This window comes from Mytilus californianus, unplaced genomic scaffold (assembly GCF_021869535.1).
Source record: "Mytilus californianus isolate M0D057914Y unplaced genomic scaffold, xbMytCali1.0.p SCAF_8, whole genome shotgun sequence".
NCBI lineage: Eukaryota > Metazoa > Mollusca > Bivalvia > Mytilida > Mytilidae > Mytilus > Mytilus californianus.
Window position 1 is genome coordinate 84106509 of NW_026262734.1, and position 18192 is coordinate 84124700.

An 18192-nucleotide genomic window follows, 5' to 3' on the forward strand; every position below is an offset into this window, starting at 1 on the left:
ACACTTATTCTGGAAGGCGGAAAACGAATGTTGAGCAAACCTTTGAACAAAAAGGAGCCTATTACTAAAGATATTTTGTTAAAACTAGTTCAGCACTATACGGTAGAAAAACATAATTTATTATTTTTGCGCACTTGTGTCATGTGTCTTCTCGGGTTTTCTGGTTTTTTAAGATATAGAGAACTAGCTAATATTAGAATGTCTGATTTGGATTTTCAATTAATTTTTTTGGAGATTGAAATTCCAAAAAGTAAAACTGATTTATACAGGAGAGGTAATTCGGTTATTATTGCGAAAGCACGCAACGAGCTTTGTCCTGTTTTCTGGTTAAGAAAAGATATTGCGTTAGCGGGTATTATAGAGAAGTCCGACGAATTTCTCTTTACTGCCATAAACCTTATGAAAACGTCAGGCGAGTACAAAGCTACTAATAAGTCTAAACCCCTTTCTTATACTAGATGTAGGGAGATGCTACTGTCAGCATTTAAAGATATAGGTTTTGATAATTCCCTTTACGCCCTTCATAGCCTTAGAAGTGGTGGGGTTTCGTCAGCTGCTAATAATAAGGTTCCTGACTGCCTCCTCAAAGTTTATGGGCGTTGGGTTACAGACAGAGCTAAGGACGGCTATATCAAGGATAGCATTGAACAAAAGCTTTTGGTATCTTTAAATTTGGGTTTGTAATTTCCTGCTTTTTATAACCCCCCTTTGCTATGCGATCTTTGTAACGAACGCACAACCCATTTTCTTGTTTGTTGTTTATTTTAGTTAGTTCAGAAAATATTTATTTTAGTACGAATGAAATGAGGTAGAAAATAAATTAAAATGATGTGTGTTAGTTATTAATACGTTTTCATTTCACGACAAAGTATTTATCTTTACCTGTTACGGCACTCACTACATTTTGTCAATATGGGTATTACTGTACGATACAAGTGAACTGATAACAATGAAAATCCCTGGCATGATTAGGATCTATTTTTAACAGTCTAATGATATAATTAGGATCTATTTTTAACAGTCTAATGATATGATAGGATCTATTTCAACAGTCTAATGATATGATTAGGATCTATTTTTAACAGTCTTATGATATGATTAGGATCTATTTTTAACAGTCTAATGATAAGATTAGGATCTATTTTTAACAGTCTAATGGTATGATTAGAACATATTTTTAACAATCTAAATCAAATAGAAATAGAAATATATATTTTCTTTTCTGAATATAACCAATATAACAGAAAAAGTTTCATAAGTTTATTCATTAATTGAATTTAAAATTGTATCCTGCTTAGAAGGACAGTGTTATTCAATAGTAGGAACATATTGTTGTACGAAATCTTGTATATACTTTTGTGTTATCGATTTACACGAACGAAAGTAAACTATTAAAAAAGGAAAAATAATAAAGTAAAGGTAAATCAGGAATTTGAAGGAAGATGACAGCACTAAGAAAAGAAATATCGGATCTTGAATTCGTAGTAATAAATAGAATATCCTATCCTCCTTAAGGATGAAGAGAGAAAAGAAATACTGCTACCTGAGCTGAACTTGATTGATAGCGTTTGGTTTTGTCAGTTTTTATGAACTTCCTCTTTTGGCATTTGTCTTGGAGTTCGGTATTTTTTGGATAGCAACTCAGCTACACAAACATCCAGAGGTCAGAATATACTCTTCAGAAACTGAAAAGAACTAGTATGTCAAGCTCTCTTACGACTCGATATTGACAATTAGTTAGTGGGTAAACTACAAAATGTACATATTAAAATCTGCTATTAACAACAAATTTCCAAAATGACACAAAATCCGAACTTTCAATGACCGTTGGATAAATCTTGTTGAGTCTGTACATTTGATACAAATTTCCGCTGAATTACAGGCTCCTGACTTGGGATAGGCACATACAGAATGTGGCGAGGGTAAACATGTTTGCGGGCACCCAAACTTCCACCTTACCTGAGACAGTGGTTTAACAACTATTTCTATAAATTGTTATAAATTAGGCCGTTATTTGTCTCAACTGAATTGTTTCATATTTTTCATGTCGGGGCCTTTTATAACCGACTATACGTTATGGTTTTTTTCTCATTGTTAAAGGCCATACGGTTGCCTACAATTGCTTGCATCCACTTTTGAACTTTGATGGATAGTTGTCTCATTGGCAATCATACCACTTCTTCCTTTTTTTTATAATACTTAATAAAAATTGCTATCCATTTATCAATACTAATGGTCATCCTGTCGATACTTCCATGTGTTGGTCTTGCATGAGATCTTGCTTTATTGTTATAAGCTCTACTAAAGTAAATAAATATATCTCTGAGCAGTTTTGATGAGATGTAATATGGACTCTCTAAGATGACCCCGGATATGTTCCACATGTCGTAACATCAATCCAGTTTTATGTTGCTCGTCGTATTTTTTAACATGCAATTTGTAATACGAAGGGTGCCACTAATTAAATATGAACTGCTTACCCTTCCACAGCCTTTAGGTTCAACCCCGGTATTTTTTTTTTTTTTTTTTTTTTTTTTTTTTTGGTGATTGTTATGCTCATTGTTTAATTTTCTGCGTGATTTGGCTAAAATAAGCCTCTTCAACTGTTTCAGTTCTTATACATCATTGGTTTTCAAATATTCGGGTTTGATCGTTCCAGAAAAGCGCATTGGGCGTATGAAATTTATGATGTGTTGTTTTCATTTTTTACAGTAGCGATGTGTTATTGTTGTTTGTCTTTTTTCGTTTTTTGTGATTTGTTTTGTTTTCATTATATTAGACTCATTGATATCTTTTCTATCATTTGATATTGCTTCTTGTGATTTTTTTATTATCAAATACGATCATACAATGTATTTACATCGTGTGTGTTTTATCTTTTTGCCTTTTGGTGACGAAGAATTGGTGTTTAAATCGTTAATAAGATGCGTGTTCTTTGTGAAATATTACTCTGTAAATTAAATGGAAAGGACAAAAATATGATTAAAATAATTAGTCTTGGTTTATTAGAAAGCCAGAAAAATAAGAATGCATGTAGTTAGTAGCAATCTGCGGACCTCCAGTCATGCCAGTTACTTCGGTCCACACTTCGTCGCCAGCAGTCAAGTGTATAATTATAGCGTCTCTGTTCTTCAACCATTGTGCTTGCAGTAAATCAAAAAAGATATAGCCAACATCGGTTCCGTTTTTTGTAATCTTGATTTTCATGGTTTTGCTGGTTGATTCTGAAACCGTTGCCGCTACATTTATATAATATATACCACTGACCGGGGCAATAAACGTGCCATGAAACTTGTGGTAACCATTTCCAGTGTTAAGATGAACATTGCTATAAATAAGGTGTTGTCCGACAGTAGGAATTAGATAAGAACCACCAAGTTCAGCTAGGAATGCAACAACTTGAAATAAAGCAACATATGGTTCTTATTTAGAAAAAAAAATGTACCGTAAAGGCAACTAAGCTGTGGCTAACGTATATATAAAATGTCATTTTAGGAGAGAATAAGGCTATTTATTCGATAACAGTTTTTGTTTTTATAAATCCTGTGAGTACAAAATTTTCGAATCTGCAATTAAGTATGCATTTTTTAAGTTTTTCTTTTGAATTTTTATTACGTCTCGGGGTTGATTTAACATCATAGTAATATAAATTCATTTCATTACATGAGCACGGCCGTCACTCGGTTAACCGAGAGATTGGTCGGTTAGTCTACCTGAGTATGCGGCTATATGGTCGTTTGGTCTGTTAATCGGGTTGGCTAAAGTTTGTTAATCAGGTGTTATCGAGAAAATCATTGCAAGGTCAGTATGTTTCATTGTATAATTTTTTAAATATATTTTTATCATAAAAACTATTCATGTCTGCCAAAACAATTCAGTGTACTGAATCCAGCGGTGTAATTATTTTTTTTCTAGCTTCGATAAACGATCTATAAAATAAAAAGGCGGGTTACTCATTAATAAATTTATACACATTTTACACACACAAAATGTACACAAAATGACAAGATGGTTGAATTTACTTGCATGCAATATTTTGAACATCGAAAAAATACAGGCATTATGTTTGTTAACCATATTAATATCATTATGTGAAAAATCTACACGAAAATCTGTATTTTGGTGACATAAATCATTTTTTATTAAAAACCTGGTATGTTAATGGGTCGGATGTATAAAACCCGGTCTATTAATTGGTCTGTTAAGAGTGATGAATGGCAATAAAAGTATAATTTGATTGCTAAATGGAGTGTTATCGGAACAAATGGGTAGGCTCAAGACGAGTGGCTAAAATATACGGAATCAACACATGAACAATGAAACATAAATTTAGACAATGGAAATTGAAAATTGATAAAAATGGTTTCAAAAAGTGTAATATTAAAGTAATATTAATTTCATCCAAGAATGGTCGCATATATATCATGTGGATTCTGTTTCATTATTATGAATGACACCAATTTGTCATCTACATTGGTAACCAGTATTTTAATCAGAGATAAACTTCGTAATGTAACTAAACATCAGTAAGTAAAATGTTTTTGTTTTAATTTTAGCATGAAGAGAAAAAATAAAAATCACAGTAACAGAAAATATAAATGGAAGAAATCAAAAGCTAACTCATCTGATGTTCCAGCTGATGACACCGTTCTTAAACTTATTGAAGATGATGATAATGAAGAAGACGATAACGATGATGAAGATAATACTGATGCTGATGACTACGACGATAATGTTTTTGATGATGATGATGATGATGATGATGATGATGATGATGATGATGATGATGATGATGATGATGATAATGATGGATGGATTCACAAGTTACAAGAAATGCTTCCTGATGTTGTCCACGCATTCCGTAAGAACAATCTTATTATTTATCTGCTCATGATATTCACTCTAATCTCCACGGCTAAATTCGATTTCAAAAACAGCTGTTTTCCTTCTATTTTGTGACCTATTGAGATTCTGGTCGACAGACTCTACTTCCAAAATGAGGTATCCGTTCAAAGAAACACAGCAATTCTGGTGGCTAGGAATAAATTTTGTTCCACGGCCGATTTCAACGGGTTTTTGTCTGGGTACAAACATGCAGGCCAGAGTAATCTAACAGGTTACTTAAATCCAGCGACAGCAAGAATAAACTTTGCCCTGCCTAGCCATATTCACATTAATGAACACCCGATAGGTTTAAAAATTCCTGATATAAAAGGACCTGGTATTTTTCATGAAATGATACAACTGATGTCATCGCAAAGAAAGAACTCCTATGTGTTAACATTTGATGGCAAGAAATTGGCATCCGGACTCACGGACGAAGCCGGCGACATAGATCTCCTCGGATATGGACCCGAACCATTACACCAACTACATGAGCAGTACACGAGATCAAAAGAAAGTATCTCCAAGGTCACTGAATACTTACAAGGCTCCTCAAAATCAGACAATTATATTAAAAATGCCCTGTTAGATGTGTCACATAGAGTGAGCAAATCAATCCGTGACCTTCGCCTACTAATTGTAAAGCAGCAATATGCCCTCGACAAATTCACGACAAAGGCAGCGAGTGAACCTGGAAAGAACTATTGTTATTCATTGATAGCATTAAGACTGCAATTTACCGTGCCAAATCTACTATCAAAGGTGCATTAGCAACATATGATGCCTTATTTGGATTTATTGCCTTACTTCAGAATTCGTCGGGTTATGGCACTGACAAAATGGTGAACTTGTCCAAGACAAAATTCTTTGTAACACTGAAAGCACCACGGCAGGTACATTCTTCATTAAGTTTACCGGAAACAGAACATATGCCACCTCATTTGTTAAAACAAAGAACAGACGAATGGCTAAACCTACGGCAGACTGTCAAGGTAACCGGGAGTACAGCAAACAATGCATTAGGTATTGATGGACTTATAACTCATAAGGAAACATTCCAGTACATAAACAATCAAAATGAGAAACCAGTGCCAACAGAGCAACAGCAGATGGCGATGAAACATGGTACAGAAAATGAAATTCATGCGCTGGCGACATTGCATTCAAAAGTTATGCCCGCTTTATTCCCATAGCTTACATACTATGAGGAAGGTATACACATGATTACGGCCAATGATCGAAACATCATAGGTGTGGCCCCAGACGGCAGTTTTCGACGTTCCGAAAATTTATCTGGTGTGATTGAAAACATTGTCTATGCAGTAGAATGTAAATGTCCGTACAGTTCGTACAAATTTAACACTCCTGTGTATTATAAAATACCTACACGTTACATACGTCAGACTATGCTTGAAATGCGTTCAATGGGATGCCAGGAATGTATTTTTTTATGTTGGACAGAAGAAAGCACGACGGTCTTCAAACTTAGACTTAACCAACGTCTGATAGCGTTAATAATCAATGAATCTGTTGATGTATTTTACAGTGACAATGACAAACCTCCATCAAAATTGTCTTCGAGAGCAAAGGAAATAAAAGAGCTATGCATAGTAGAGTTCTTCAAAGCTCCATCTAAATTAGACGAACTTAGAGACTATGAACTGAAAGCTATCATGCAATACTTAGGGAAAAGAAATGGCACAAAGTCACGCTTGATCCTGATTGGCGTTTCTAAAGAGGAAAAATTTAAGCAACTTAAGGATTACATTAGCAAAGGTACGATAATAAAATGTCCAACAAGACAGAGAAAGAAATCCATTCCCTCTCTACATGAACTTTGTGCAAAAGAATCGATGAAAAAGAACTATCCGAAGGAAGCTATTGCTGCTTCATATGCTGGATATCTTTACAACATTAGATTACAGGAATGTGTTAAAAGTTGTGTTGTATCCGATCCTCTAGATATAGAAAACATTGGAAAAATTTCCCCGTACTACCATCCCGAATTTTCTAGAAGGAGGAATCAAACAGAAATCAAAGTCATTTATGGCACACATATTCGTAATAATATAGGCTCTATGTAAGACAAAATAACTGGAATAAGAAAGGATGCATGGTCAAAAGTAGCATGTAGAAAGGATTCAAATTTAAACATGTCTCTTCTAGAAATACAAGCGGACGGAAAAGTTCTCGATCAGCAAAATGAAGCATATACAAGATCGTTTTTTACAAAAGATGTGCAAATGATAAGGCTTGATTTCAAGGATGAAAATGGTGATGAAATCTACAAGGAAGAAGCGATATTTTGTCAGCTAATTCGCAACTGGATCCGTGCAGAAGATGAACAAGGGTTATCATCTGAACAAAGACTTAGATACTCCATTTCACTTAAAGACTGGTTGCTGAAATATGTCAACTTCAACACGTTTCCACCAAAAACGCAGTATATAAAAGGTATATCACGAGTTACATACGAGTCAATAATCTGCAGCGTTGATGCTCATATCTAAATGTACAGGTTAACACTAAGTAGGACCTACAATTGGAGGGCAATATCTAGCTTAGTATCAGAAACTTTCATGTCAGATATAGACTACATGGATAACTGGGCGCGCAATGGAGTACTCACAGCACAGGGAGCTTTAATGCATATGAAAACAGTGTGCGCACTTCATACAGTACAACATGACCCAGACAGGTAAAGTTCTGTTTCATTTCACTTATTTCAATTCATTATTAGTATTTCTTGAAGAACAAAACGTCTCAAATTGAATCTACTTGAAATCATTTTACTTTAAAAAAAACCATAAAAGTGTATATATATATATATATATATATATATATATATATATATATATATATATGAATCTTACAAAAATAGTAATTTTAGTATCGTAGTTCTGAAAAATAAATAAGAACACGAAACATATACATTGTTGCAAAATCGATTAATAGTAAAACACATTTTGGGAAATGTTAGAAATGTCCCAGCACATCACCAAATGAAACGAAATACAAATCCACAGGCCCTATGTTGTTTTCAACAATCAGAACTCAACAGACAGCTATACATAATGCTAAACAGAAAGAGTAAAACATCCCCGATAACAGTATGAATGCACTTAATCATGTGATTGATTAAATTCTAACTAAACAACGACATTTTTTTGTATGAACAGATGTATTTCAAATCGTTGTGCGATTAAATTAAAAATGTTTGAGTAACTTTACCATCCGAATTTAAGTTAACCTAATGATTTGTATGTTTTATTGCTGTATATGCATGTGGCACATTTAAGCACCATAATTATGATGTTCAGTTCACTTTTAGGTCATTCCATATGAGAATTGCAGCAGCGCCAGTCTATAGACCAACAATTATTGAGCAAGAAATATATGATACTGCTCTTCAAGAGCCATCAACTGAAATGATATCCAAAGTTGTCCCTATGTATGTTTAATATATGAGCTATTAAAACAAAATAAAGAAATGGTGATTGCCACTTGATGGCCTCTTTAACACTTATGACTTTCTGTTCTTTTATTTGGAGATTTAAGCTTGTTTTAGGCACATGTTCTGTCTTAACGCCGGGGATATGATAACTCAGTAAACTATATATAATTTACTACTTGAAAATGTTTAAAGCTTTGATTGCTTTTCATACCATATTGGAATACATTTATCGGTTTATACAAATTTGGAAGAACTTAATGTGGAAACTCATCACAATCAAACTGTATAAGAAAATTAAGAACAACCCGAAACTTTTTGTCAAAATATTTTTGTTTTCTTTTTAGGGACCATTTTTTCGATAGACCCTGTTCTATGAAACAGAAAGATACACTCAAAGGAGCAAAGATATTCAAACTGGATGATCCAGGACGTGGAGTACAACCAGTTAGGCAACATTACAAAGTAGATGAATCAAAACTTCTCCCCTCTAAAAGACTAGGGATAAATTTGAATGAATGTATTTTTCAGAAAGTTACTATTTTGAAAGTGTAAATTTTAATTTATTGCTTACATGTAACATAAATTTATATAACAATCCTCCTTATTTTTAAGAAGGTAAACTATATGCATATCAAAATAATAATGTAAATACTTAACATTAATCTGTATAATAACAAATAAATATGAGATATAAAATAACAAAAATGTCATTTAGTGAAATTAAACTGCATTAACTGTATTATCCGTCTTCTTTCCAGGACATCCACCTTTAGCTGTATGGCGGGTGTAGTTTGATTGCCACTTAAAGATTTCGCCACAACTGTCACATTGGAAGACAGGTTTTTGGTGTGCATATTTGCAATGTACCTTGAGATATTTCTTGGATTGAAACTCCCTTCTTACAAACACTGCATGCGAACTGTTTGTTCTCTTGAATACCTAAAACATATGATACATGATTATGTACTTATCATTGTGTCATATATATATATATATATATATATATATATATATATATATATTTATATAATATTATATATATCTATTTATATAATATTATATATAATATATGTTTTTGAATACAACATATAGTTTTTTATAGTTTGTTTTCGTCATTGTTTACCAGATTTTTCATGTATCTTACACAATTTTCACTCACCTTTACATCTCACATAATGTCTTTTTAAGCTCCTTTGGTGCTTCATTGATTTACTACAACGAGTACATAAAAACTTTCTTTCCTCCGAGTGACATGCCATATGTGCCTGAAGATGGATTTTCTGTCCAAATATCTTGTCACACAGTGGACGCTACATATAAAATTGCATAATTTGAATTGATCTTTGAACAGATATACTATGAATACTGCAAATGTGAAAAAATATATAGAATAGACATTTTGTCAAACTCAAGAGTACATTTTTTGTGGGATAATAGTCACTCAATGCAATTAACACCAGTTAAGTTGTCCGAATGGTATCCCTTATTACCCTTTTGATACTATCAGTTATTTGATCTTTGATATATTAGTATATATTATTAAAAAATATGCGTCAAACTGCAAACTTCATGTGTTTTATGTGTCAACATTCCGGATTTCAACACTTACTACATACCATATTTAGCCCAATCTCAACTTTATGCAGGTGTTCCCTCCTTTTGTGTAGCCACAGACCAGTATTTGTTGTAAATTCCGCTCCATAATTATTTTTCTCACATTTATACAACTGGTTAACATGATTTGGCTGGTTATCTGCTGAATCGTGTATCTTAATGTGTCTTGTTAAATTCCAATTTCTTTTGAAGTTTTTACCACATGTATCACAAATATGCATTCATTATAAAAAGACATGGAAAATTCTGTATACTCATACATTCAAATTACACATTCAGTCATAATAGATCAACATTAAACATATGCATGGTACTTTCAATGTGTGTGCAGATATTTATTGGTCGTACATATTGCTTTTTGTTTATTTAAGTCATTTTTGAAAATTAAAAGTGTGATCTAATGACTTCAAGTTGTTACTTGATCTTAATTTACAATACAATAAAATATGGTGATATGTTGCCAATGATGTATCTGATATTACTGCATTGGAGTATCACATAAAATTTCCATAAAGTACTGATATATCGATTGGTAGTTACTTTGTAATGATTAAACATCGCGGAAGATTCAAATTAAACATTTAAAATTATAATACCTTGTGTAATATATATATATACAAAATTTAGTCTTCTCTTTTAAACATTTTTTATCAAATGGACTGAAAAATGTTTATAATTGGATACAAATTAAACAAACCTTTCAACATCAACCTTTCTCTACACCACCTTGAAGGTCATTCGATACAAAAACAAGCATGTTTGCGGACTGCTAGTCGGCTAAATAATTTACAATGAAAATACATCATTACTCGAAAAATAAAATTAATATTATGCATTTGTTGTGATTTCCAGGAAAATAAAATATTCTTTTTGTTACACATTAAAGTTAATCAGCACCCAACATAAATATTGATAGAAAACAAACTTACTAATGTCAATTTATTGTTTAGAACCACGTCTTACCAACGAATAGAAAACAACGGTCATATTCCTTACTTGGTACAGACATTTCCTTAGGCAGACAATGACAATGATGACAAGGTAGAAAAGACAATGCATATCGGAAAACGCATGGAATTTAACCAGCTGCATTGCAACACATGACAGATTCATAGATGTTGCAGACTTTGAACAGACACAAAAAATAAGGCTGATTGAAAACGTTAATAATAAATTCATGCATATTCCAGCAGCCAATCCATATCACGCTATATTGAAGTGACACGCCCTTCAATAAAATGCAAAGAAAGTCAAAATAAAAATTTTCTTACTAGAAGGATACTGTTGCACCGTATTGTCATTTTTTCTACTCAAGTACATCTCATTCTTAACTTTTTCAATGGGAAAATATAAAGGTAGCAAAACTATTGTCGTGGCTAAATAACTCTTAACTGACACAATTTAAATTGTCCAACCCATTAACAGACTTTATTCCCCTAATATTCACTAAAATGTGGTATTACTCACGTTATATTACAATTATGAAATATTTACTAATGTCAATTTATTTTTTAGAACCAAAGTACTATTTTGTATCCTTTAAATGATATCTAAAAATGTTTTTTTCGCCTTTTATCTAAAAAATTGCTATGCGTATAAGCATAAATACCACATACTTGCGCGACGCCTTTTAGTTTTACTGAAAACTGCGCAGACTATGAAATGTTTTTACAGGTGGAAAATGTTCTATGATAGATATCATTTTGGCAGACACTTTTCTTTTTTTGATTTGGTTCTTATAAAATGCCAAAAATCTGTAAACTGAGTTTAACATTAAATTATGCGTTTTACTCTTTACAGACGTATAACCGACCCGATTAACAGACCAACCGCCCATATAGCCGCATACTCAGGTAGATTAACCGACCAATCTCTCGGTTGACGGCCGTGATGATGATCATTAATAAATTGAAACCCCCAGGTGGTACCTGTGGAATAGAAATTGGTAACAGTTTCTCTTGTTGAGGGATACGACTGCCTTGCAAAGGGATTTCAACACGGGTTACCGTTTGGCTGGTGTGTGGGATGTTTCAATATGCAGCCAAGTCCAGTTGGTATGGGAAGTTAATTCCTATTCCTCGGATAGAATGAGTGTCATGCTCTCTGTACGTTGAACACTTTTTACGGTGTAAGTTGGTGGTCTGTTATAAAGCAAAACATCTGCTCCTATTCAAATACCCTCATGTTCCGTTCAAAAGTAACGCCCCTTATCCCGTTGGACTACTCTGCAGAACATACTTATTGTTATCATACCGGTATAAAGCGATTACTTTTCGTCCGGAATATGCATGAAATGTCTCCATCTAGACGCTAATGAATTCAAACAGTTTGAGAATGAGCACTTCAACCACTTGTTGAGGATTTGCAATCAATAGTTGAGTCGGAGGACATAAAACTGTGAGAGCATACACTTCAACAAAGGGAAAACTGTGTACGGCATAGCACATCTAATGTCATAGAAAAGACAGGATGTTAAGTTTTATTCTCCTCGACAACTCCCCAACTTCAAATATCTTGTTCATCTTTTCAACTACTTTGTCTAGCTTAAACTTGTATGCTCTGATGGATGTTAGTACTTATACTTGATAAAAGGTTGTTAGATTAAGATATTTTCAAGGTTTTATTACACAAATGACAGAATGTTGAACTTAGTCATAGTTATATCTCTGTGACGAAAGGTTTAGTATTTGCATAATGAAATATCAATGCAATTATGACGACAATAAAATATTCAGAGTTTTATCGGTTTCATATTCTCTCAAAACAGTTGTCAACCTCATTGCAATTAGATGTACATTATTGTATTATTAATATTCATATTTGTACCTCGTGTAAACTTTGTAAAATGTTGGTTTTGAAATTTGATAGGAAAAAAATATTTTTCCTCCATTATGGAATAAATAATAAGAAATCGAGACGGTATCTTAGGAGTGTTTAAGACACAATCCTGAACAAATGTATTTTTTGATGAACTTTATTTAAGCTTCGGTGTGTGCATCGTCTGTTCTTGTTTCTTTTTTTTATATATATATATTAAAGATGAGTAATACATTTACAAAGATCGCCACCCTGTCAACACTCAGGTTGCGAGTTGGAACCCAACTTCGGCAAGGTACGTACATGTATATCACCATTCTTAACTGACTAGGTTTGCCATTTCATGGTTCTCTCTTGGTAGTTATGTTTCCAATAGTAACAATTGGCCGCCATGAAATAATCAAGTGCCCTGAAATTGGTGTTAAATTATATAAATCCTGTAAATACGAATTTAATCAATTAATATGAAAAAAAACAAAAAAAACAGACAAAACAGTCGCGTACTATCTTACCGTGAAATCTTATGACAATGAGTAGAACCCCACAACCTGATTAGTACTTATAATGCTAAATTTAAACGCGCTGTAAAATACCTGTTGGATGTTTCAGTTTTTCAACTTCTTGTTTCAATGCAGCAACTGTTTGTTTTAACTCGTCAACGTCATGTTGTAATGCAGATTGGGCATTATTATCCAATAGTAAACTTTTTACATTTCCAACAAAGAAAAGTAGAAAAATAGTCAAAAATAACGCAGTGGTCATTGTATATTATATAGGTTTGACCGGTCGACTGATAAGGCACATTTTCAAATTGGTCGGTTTATAGAACCTCGAAGCTGTTATCTTTCTGTATAAGGTAACATTATGGATAGGTCAATATCTCTTATTCTGAAAATAATGATAGCAACTATTGAAAAGGCGTGTTATCTAATTTCACAGGTTTTATAAATGTAATTAACATAACTAAGGAACGAAAACATTGCTTTTAAAAGTAAAATTGTCGAGGTGCACGTCGGTTTCTACACATGGAGCAGGATTTGCTTATCCTTCCAGAGCACCTCAGATCACCCCCGATTGATTGTGAGGTTCGTGTTGCTCAATCTTTATTTTAGTATGTTGTGTTTTGTGTACTATTGTTTGTCTTTTTCTTGTTTTTTTTTTGCCATGGCATTGTTAGTTTTTTTTTCCACTTATGAGTTTGAATGTCCCTTTGATATTGTTCGTCCTCTTTGCTTAGAATACATGTATTTTATATAAAATCAAATGAATGTTTTAATAAACTCATGATACAGGTAAGAGATGCAGACGGTTTATATCGCACATACATCGATCTAGGTGTGAAATCGTCACACAAATAAGTAAATATTAAGAATATTTCACGAACAGAGCGTGCATGAGATTTAAAAGCAATAGTAAAGTTTTAATTTCAGAAAAATATACCTTTTAACATAATCATTAATGTTGTATAACTTTAAACCGGTTTTGTTATTCAGTTTGTTGATATTGAGGTAAATTCCACTATGCTGCTTTCGTTATGTGATTCATGTTTACTGTCCAATAATGATACACTACTTTATTTTCACTGTATAGGCGATTCATTTCTATTGTATATGCGCTTCATTTTCACAGTAGGAATCGTTTTCATTTTCATCAAAATAGAGTGTTAGTTTAGCCGACTCACTGACAAACTACTGGTAAATAAAGTCAAAAGGATTTGATAATTCTTACTTTGTGAGTGAAAGTCTAACGAATTACAAAAAAGAATTCCGTAAAAATAAGAGCATTTATTGCTAAAAATATTCAATTCTATTTTTTTTTAATAATCTGCCAGAATATGTATTAAGGATTAAACGTATCCATTCCAATGATATTTCATCATTGAATACATATACCTTGCACTGTTAATATATATAGGAAGATGTGGTATGAGTGCCAATGAGACAACTCTCCATCCAAGTAACAATTTATAAAAGTAAACCATTATAGGTCAAGGTACGGCCTTCAACACGGAGCATTGGCTCACACCGAACAGCAAGCTATAAAGGGCCCCAAAAATTACTAGTGTAAAACCATTCAAACGGGAAAACCAACGGTCTAATCTATTAAAACGAGAAACGAGAAACACGTATGAACTACATAAACAGACGACAACTACTGTACATCAGATTCCTGACTTAGGACATGTGCAAACATTTGCAGCGGGATTAAACGTTTTAATGGTACCAAACCTTCTCCCTTTTTCTGAAACAATAGTATAACATCACAACATAGAAAGACACACTATAAAATATCAATTGGAAGGCTTAACTCAATCAAAAAACGTAAATTAACACACAATGAACGAATAACTTTGATCTGTGATACCTGAATGCAAATACATAGTTAATAAAAAATATAAGGGATAAATAACTAAGGTCAAAAGTAAATAAACAGGTTGAAACAAAGTAAAAGTATGATACCACTGTGAAATGTTAAACAATATTTAGAAAATCATCACTTTTGAAAAAACCTGCGTCATATTATACACAGGTAAATAAAATTAATTTGTTGTTAAGTATACTTCTTCTTCTGTGTGTATAAAATCTTCCGTTTAGGAATACCAACAAATTTCTTTAATATCAATGAAACTAATCTAACACTTCGTACATATGGGGTGAATATCAACAATAAAACTATACAATTAGTGCTAGATAAAACTTCCTGTACAGGTGCAAGAACATTATTTAAGGAGAAATGAAATAATTTTGATGTTCATAGTACGAAGAAGTGAAAATTTGTAGTAATTCCAAATAATCAAAGCTGGTATATAGACAAGATCCATGTTAACATTAAATAACAAAAAAGCATTACAACTAGTATCAACAGGTCAAATTAACAAGAAAGTACGATTTGAGAGTACTCGCAGTTACTGACAGCTAGTTAAAAGCCAAAACAATTAATAATAAAAAAATCATGCATAAGAGACTGAAGCACATTAACGGCCTCCGAAAACTATGCTTAAGTTTTGGGTTTCAACGACCTACATTTTACGCTTGAGTGACTGGTTACGTTTTCTTGTCATGTTTATGTCTAAGGAGCTATTCATCACGTATCGATGCAACTTCATCAGTGCATATATCATGGACACAAAAAGAATACGCAATTTGGATATTACAATGACATATTGAGAACAGTTTATTGTTACAAGTTAAACGGTTCTATATCACTGGTATCTCCATCGTTCAGTTGATTTCTGACGTTGCTGTGTAGCGAAGCGAAGTTAGTAGATCGAACGTCAAAATATTTTTCTTTAAAGAATTATGGCCGTAACAGAAGGTATAACATGTTTAGGAAAACAAATGTTACTACTACCTGACAGCATTGTTTATTTTTTATAATATAAAGTTATTGAAAGCGAGTCAGTTTGACACTTGGTGCGATGCATGATTACTGTGAGTGCGATCATTTCTGATTTGGGATTTCTTTATGTGCGATGGATTTTCATTGTGGTTTTATGTGATAATTGGACATGCAAAAACTGACAATATTCATTTGATGAATTAAATATTGATGATATTTACAATTCAAAAATCCAAATTAATCGTCCATGCTTAACTACCGTACATTTGATCGCGGTCGTTGTGCATTTTTAAGCGACAAAGAACAAGCTGAGAGAAGCCGATATATGATATCAAAACTATTCTGAGTTTTGTACACAATATCATTGTAAATATCATCAATATTTAATTCATCAAATGAATATTGTCAGTTTTTGCATGTCCAAATATCACATAAAACCACAATGAAAATCCATCGCACATAAAGAAATCCCAAATCAGAAATGATCGCACTCACAGTAATTATGCATCGCATCAAGTGTCAAACTGACTCGCTTTTAATAACTTTATTCTAGATTTTAATGCTTTAATAACATATTTTTTTACTTTAATCATGTTATTGTACATTGTACAGTCATATTCTAATGAAATTGTATCAAAAAATAAATTTAAAGCAATTATTTTGTATTTTCAAAACGTATACAAACACAGTTTTCCCATGATCCTTTATTCATTCCTGACAATACACATGTAAGGTATATACTGCCAAAAAGGAGATAAAATGTGCATTTTACATGCATTCAGTTAATTTCAAGCTATCACTTATGACTGATATTATCACCCTACCTCTAACTTGTTAAATATTCCACGATTGGAAAGACAATAATCCTTATACAGACTTTACTTTCATTAACGCTCTTAGACGACTGCAAAGATTTAGCCTGAGCGCTTCATCCTCCAATAGGCGTAATCTTAATGAATGATGTTTGTCAAAAGTCCAACAAGGGTAGTGTATGTTATTTATGTTTGTTTGAATTTTTTAGTCAGTTGTGTTGTATGTCTGTGATGTATGTTTATACAGTTTTGGCTGCTGTCACATTAATTCATTATGTCTGTTCGGGTTGCTCGCCCAATTTTGTCAATATAACAGAACTATAAACAACTGCCATACAATTGAGAGATTTAGCTAGCTATAAAACCAGGTTTAACCAACCATTTTCTTCGGAATATGCCTGTACCAAGTCAGAAATATGGCAGTTGTTTTTCACTTGTTCCGTTTTTGTCAGTTTTTATGGACTTCCCGTTTGTGAGTTTGCCTTGATCTTCGGTATGTTGTTATACTTTCATACATTTCACAACCGCGCAAGCGCGGATTATCCTTGGAGAGGTATATGAGTAGAGCTATATATACAAAGTCAAAATAGTATTATCGATTGCTTCCCGTTCCACTATCTACACCCTCCCCGGGCGCATGCACAATATTTGCGCGTATCTGAGGATTACATTTTTTTGAGTTTGCGCGCAGCTTTTGATTACATTTGCGCGCATTCATTTTACATGTGACACAGGTAAAATAAAGATAGTTCATAATAATTATGACTATATTTAATATGAATTTTGAACTTGTTCTATTTGTAAATTAAAATTATATATTTTTCATATTGAATTCTTAAAATATATACAGTGATCATGAGAAATTCCGTACTAGCTTAAGATATACATGTAAGTTAATTGCAAATATTTCAGAGTAAATAGCATTCTGTTTCATAATTTTACCGAATAGCAATTTAACAAATAATTTAAGTAAGTTTGTAAAGTTGCGTCAGGGCACACACATGGAGTTTCGTTTGTCAGAAACAAAACAGGGGGGGATCATTTGTGTACGATGGATTTACTATTCGTATCGACAGAACACTTAAGTCCGGAATATTTCATGGCAATGCACTGTAAATAATTGCAAAGGTATTCTACCAGATTCCCTATTTCTTCAACGTCTTCGGGCATCACTATACCGTCAGCAGAATCCATGCGTACCATAAACGGCCCGGAATCATTCCATGCTCACTACAATGAGCAATTTCATTCAGCACATCCATGTATTTTTGT

At 32.9% G+C, this 18192-nt stretch overlaps 2 protein-coding genes across 4 annotated transcripts in view; both read right to left on the reverse strand.

Moving 5' to 3' along the window:
- The window catches only part of LOC127711584 (mediator of RNA polymerase II transcription subunit 19-like), a 140603-nt gene that overhangs the window by 81607 nt on the left and 40804 nt on the right, over positions 1-18192 (reverse strand). The gene's annotated exons all lie outside the window — the stretch shown is intronic.
- LOC127711586 (oocyte zinc finger protein XlCOF15-like) lies at positions 8979-10461 on the reverse strand. The gene is made up of 3 exons (XM_052217678.1): positions 9955-10461; positions 9498-9648; positions 8979-9277 (listed from the first exon to the last, which is right to left on the reverse strand). Exons 1-3 carry the CDS (start codon positions 10171-10173, stop codon positions 9162-9164), a joined length of 486 nt encoding a protein of 161 aa, XP_052073638.1. The 5' UTR covers positions 10174-10461; the 3' UTR covers positions 8979-9161.